General features: G+C 60.6%; 1 protein-coding gene across 1 annotated transcript; it reads right to left on the bottom strand.

Annotated features, from left to right (window-relative positions):
* Positions 1–392: 392 nt before the first annotated feature.
* On the bottom strand, positions 393–1,991 carry LOC130253000 (brain-specific homeobox/POU domain protein 3). Its single transcript, XM_056491182.1, has 2 exons — positions 1,872–1,991; positions 393–1,292 (listed from the first exon to the last, which is right to left on the bottom strand). The coding sequence occupies exons 1-2, from the start codon at positions 1,989–1,991 to the stop codon at positions 393–395; spliced, it is 1,020 nt and encodes a 339-aa protein (XP_056347157.1).
* Positions 1,992–4,860: the final 2,869 nt, after the last annotated feature.

Here is a 4,860-nt window from a genome sequence, read left to right as displayed (position 1 = left end):
CTGCTGCCCCGACTCCGGCGCCCCCAAACTTCCCCCTTGGCCTTTTTCGTTTTGTCTTTTTCCTTTTTTTCTCTCTCCGTATATTTTTTTTTTTTTTCATTTTTCTCCAGTTTTATCTACAAAAGCAGTCTGTACCAGTGAGAACAGCGGGGCCACTTCGCCCAGGGGTGAGGACCAGGCACCAAACTGTTCACTTTGCTTTGGGCGCGTTTCCCTTTACTTTAAGGTTTATTTTTTCCTCTTTTTTTGTTTGTTTGTTGTTGTTTTTTTTTCCCCCAATTTTTTAACCCAAAAATAAAATAAAATAAAAGCCGACAACCCCAAGCCCTGTTGGGGAAGGGCCGGGAGGGCAGCACTCCCCCGCCAGCACCGCTGCCTCCCCAGCCCCTTCCTCAGTAGGTGGCAGAAAATTTCATCCTTTTCTGCTTCTGTCTCTGATTGCAAAACCAGACCCGCACCACGTTCTTCTTCAAGTCTAACTTCTCGGCGATGGCGGCGATTTTCTCGGAGGAGGGCCGGGGCTGGACGGCGAAATAAGCCTCGAGCGAGCGCTTCTCGGGGGCGGCGATGGACGTGCGCTTGCGCTTCTTGTCCCCCCCCGTGTAGATCTCGGGTTTGGTCATTTTCTCCCTCTGCGCCCTCTCCGCCTCCTCCAGCCACGCTTCCAGGATGGGCTTGAGGGCCACCATGTTATTGTGGGACAAGGTGAGCGACTCGAACCTGCAGATGGTGCTCTGGCTCAGGCAGCCCACGCCGGGGATCTTCAGGTTGGCCAGCGCCGAGCCCACGTCGGCCTGGGTGACCCCCAGCTTGATCCTGCGCTGCTTGAAGCGCTCGGCGAAGGACTCGAGCTCCCGCGGGTCCGTCTCGGTCTCGGGGCCGGAGATGACGGCGTGGGAAGCGAGGCCGTGGGGGTGGGACATGGGGGGCTGGGGGGGGTGGTGGCCCATGTGGCCGATGGGCGGCATGTGCGAGTGCGGGTGCGAGGGCGTGGAGCCCACCTCGGGCACCCCCGGGAGCGGCAGCGCCGAGTTCAGGTGCTCCAGCAGCTCGCCCTCCAAGCCCTGCGAGGGCTGGTGGTGGTGGTGGTGCGGGTGGTGCGTGCTGAGCACGGCCGGGTGGTGCAGGTGCACGGAGGACGAGGTAGGAGTGCAGGACACGCTGCTCATGGTGTGGTAGGTGGCGTCCGGCTTGAAGGGGTGAGTTTTCTGCGACACGATATCCACGGCGGCCAGAGCCTCGGCTCCCCGCAGCAGGGTCTCGTCAAAGCCCGCAAAGATGTTCCCCTGGATCTGGGGGGGGGGAAAGCGGAGCGGAGGAAAAAAAAAAACGAGAGAGGGTTAAAGAGAAGCGGCGGAGATCCCGTTCTGTCCCGGGCAGGGAACGCGAAGCGAGCGCTCCCCAAAGAAAAACAGCAAACCCCGAGCGCTGCCCCTCCAAGTCGGGCACTCGCTCTGCGCTCCGGGGAGACCTCCCCAAAAAACCAGGCAGCGGCAGAGGCCGGAGCCCTCGGGGGTCCCGCAGCCGCAGCGCTCGCACGGAGCTCGGCTGGAGATCCCCGAGCGGGACCGACCCCGCACCCCCGGCTGGCGCAGACCCCCTTTCCCAAGGAACAGCTGTCCCAGACCCCACAGGAACAGCCCCCCGGCTGTCCCAGACCCACAGGAACAGAGCCCCGGCTGTCCCAGACCCCTCGGGAACAGCCCCCCGGCTGTCCCAGACCCCCCGGCTGTCCCAGACCCCCTTCCCCAGGGTGCAGCGCCCCGGAGGAGGCAGGAAGGGAAGGACTGACCCCCCCAAACCCAAAGGACACCTGGACCCAGAGTCGGCGGGCACGGAGGGTCCCGCCAGCCGAGCTGGGGGTCGCTCACCTGGGGGGCGGGCAGGCAGGCTCTGCGGATGGCTTCGGAGCTGCTGTGCAGGTGCGGGTACTTGGGCTCGTGCAGGATGGGGTGCATGCTGAACGCCTGCTTGCTGTTCATGGACATCATGGTGGCAGCGGGGCAGAGCGGGGCAGGGCAGGGCAGGGCAGGGCGCTCCGGCACCCGGCTCGGGGGCGCGGTATTGTCTGGCTCCGCCGCCCGGCATCAATGGCATTATAGCCCGGCCCCCCCGCCCCCCGCCCACCGGGAGGGGACAGCGAAATGTCCCTCCCACCGCCCGCCCCCGGGCAGTGAGCTCAGCCCCCCTCAAACCGGGGCTCAGCCCCCGCGCTGCCCGTGGGACCCCCTCCCCAAATCGGTCTCTTCGTGCTCTGGTTGTTACACCCCGCTCCCCCAAAAACTGAGATCCCCAGGTGTCGGTGAGCCCCCCCAAACCGGGGCTCAACCCCTCATCTCCGCCCCTCCCCGGCTCTGCTCATCCTGCAGGTGCGTCCCTCTCCCTGTCACCCCTCTCCTTGTCACCCCTCTCCTTGTCACCCCTCCCTGTCAGCCCCTCCCTGTCACCCCTCTCCTTGTCACCCCTCTCCCTGTCACCCCTCTCCTTGTCACCCCTCCCTGTCACCCCTCTCCTTGTCACCCTTCCCTGTCAGCCCCTCCCTGTCACCCCTCTCCCTGTCACCCCTCTCTTTGTCACCCCTCCTGTCACCCTTTCCCTGTTACACCCCTAACTCTAACCCTCTCCCTGTCACCCTTCCCTGTCACCCCTCTCTGTCACCCCCTCCCTGTTACATCCCTAACTCTAACCCTCTCCCTGTCACCCCTCTCCCTGTCTCTCCCTTCTTGTCACCCCCTCCCCGTCACCCGCGGCTCCGGGGGAATTTGGGAACAGAACAGCAGAACAACCCGGAACCCCGGGCTGAAGAGGATCCGTCCCACTTCTCCCTTTGAAAGGAAGAAAAAAAATACAATTTTTGGGTCAAAAATCATAAAAGCAAAGAAATCGACAAAAGTTTCACCGACTTTGTTTTTTTTCCCCTGCTTCAACGAACCTCCGTGGCTCGTTCCCCCAGTCCTCCCGTGAAGAGTCCCGCGGGTTCCAGGATTTTGTGCGCAGCCTCTCCACGCTCCCCTCTCCCTCCCATCGCCGCCCGTTTCCCCACAGCCCGAGCTTTCCTTCCCTCCCTCCCTGCCTGCCTGGCACCAGGGCCACTCCTGCCACCGCCGGAGTTTGGATCAGGGGCGTGGGGGCAGTTCCAGCCCCCCCAGATGCTCGCAAAAGGTGCGGGAGGAGCGTGGGAGCAGCACAGAGCAGGGGGTGCCAAGGAGGAGCCCAGCGCCGGTGATGGGGGACAGGAGCGTCCTTTGCTCGCTCTCAAGGGAGCCAGGAGCGATTCTCCAGCCCCCAAATCCATCCTCGATGGCTTCGGCACACGCTGCAGCTGTTCCAGAGCCGGGGCAGGATCTCTCCTGCTCCCTTTCTTCTGTCCCGGGGATCCTGCCAGGACTGGGGACAGACATTGCCCAGGAAAGGAAAATCCTGACCTGACCTCGGATCCCCACCTTCCCTGAGAGGCTGAACCCCCAAAAATCCCAGGCTGGCTTGGGCTGGGAGGCACCTCAGGATCATCCAGGGACACGAGGGAACCTCCGGAGGCGTTTCCTTGGTGCTGGACCTGCCCAGGGGAAGCTCAGATCCAGCTCAGGAGGCTGAAAGCACAATCACCGTGTCTGGTCATCCCCACAGCACCCCCAAAACCGGGGAGAAGTGGGGGAGAGTCCCCGGGGCTGGATCCTGACTCCAGGGAAATCCTCCTGGGGAACAAACTGCCCAGGGGTGTCCCCTGGTGTCCCCTGGGGCTCTGCCAGCCCTTCCTGAGCCCTGGGGGTCCCACCAGGCCCTGCCAGGATGCTCAGAGCTCTTCCCTTCCCCTGCTGCCAGCCCAGCTCTGAGTCACGGTCTGCACTCTGCTCCTGCAGGATCCAGGGATGGACAGGGCAGAGAGGAGGCTGGAAAGCTCCACTGAGGCTTCCAGAATTCCTCAGAAGGGGAATTGTCCCTTCCAGGTGCTCCCCTCCATTTTGTTTGGTCGTTCTCCCCCATGGAGAGAATGACAAAACTCTGGGAGTTTTGTCTCAGCTCCTTTCACTGCCCCTCTACCCCCCTTTTCCTCATCCTCTGCATTTCAGCAGCTCAGGGAAGGTTGGAAGGAGCAGTTCAGCTCCCAGCCCCGGATTTCACTCTCCCCAAGGAAGCAAACCTGTGCCAAGCTGCGTTTTGCTGCTGCTCCTGTAGGAAAATTGGATCAGATGAAGCAAAGAGCATTTCCTCCTTCCCACTGCTCTGTGTGCCAGCACAGCTCTCCAAAGCACCGAGCCTTTGCTCTTCTCCTGTCACACCCCTGAGCATCCTGCCCCCAACTTTGTCCTGACAGTGAACTTCTTGAGCAAGGGAGGATCCCCAAAAGCAGGGAAAAAGAAGGAAAACCTTCCTGTCTTTGTGCAGAGATGCACAAAGCATCATTTGGAAGCACCAAACAGGGAGGAGTTTCTACCACAGTGATGATCACAAACATCTCCAGCGCTTCCACAGTTGTTGCTTTAGCCCTGGGCAACTCGGAATATTGGCACTTCCAAGGAGAGGGATGAACTTCCAGTGGCTTTGTGGAGTAGGATGGAGCAGCTCTGAAATGCTCCTTGTAGCTTTGTCATATCTGTTCCAGCTTTCCTCCCTAACTGACCCAAAAACTGGAATAGTCCCACTCACAGCAGCAAGAAATGCTTCACTGGAATCAGAATTAAAAGGGGGAAAGGCAGGATCCTTCCTGTTAAAACCAAGCAAAGAAGCACTGAACAAAAAACCCTCATGGTCAGAGTCCTAGGGAAAAAAAATTCCTTCCAGGGTGATTCCAGCTTCCAGGCTAAGAGCTGGCACCCCAGCCTGGTCAGTGTGAAATAATTCCCTGTGCAGAAGTGAAGA

This window comes from Oenanthe melanoleuca, chromosome 4A (assembly GCF_029582105.1).
Source record: "Oenanthe melanoleuca isolate GR-GAL-2019-014 chromosome 4A, OMel1.0, whole genome shotgun sequence".
Classification (NCBI taxonomy): domain Eukaryota; kingdom Metazoa; phylum Chordata; class Aves; order Passeriformes; family Muscicapidae; genus Oenanthe; species Oenanthe melanoleuca.
The sequence above is the reverse complement of the archived record's forward strand: the minus strand, read 5'-3'. Positions and strand labels throughout refer to the sequence as shown.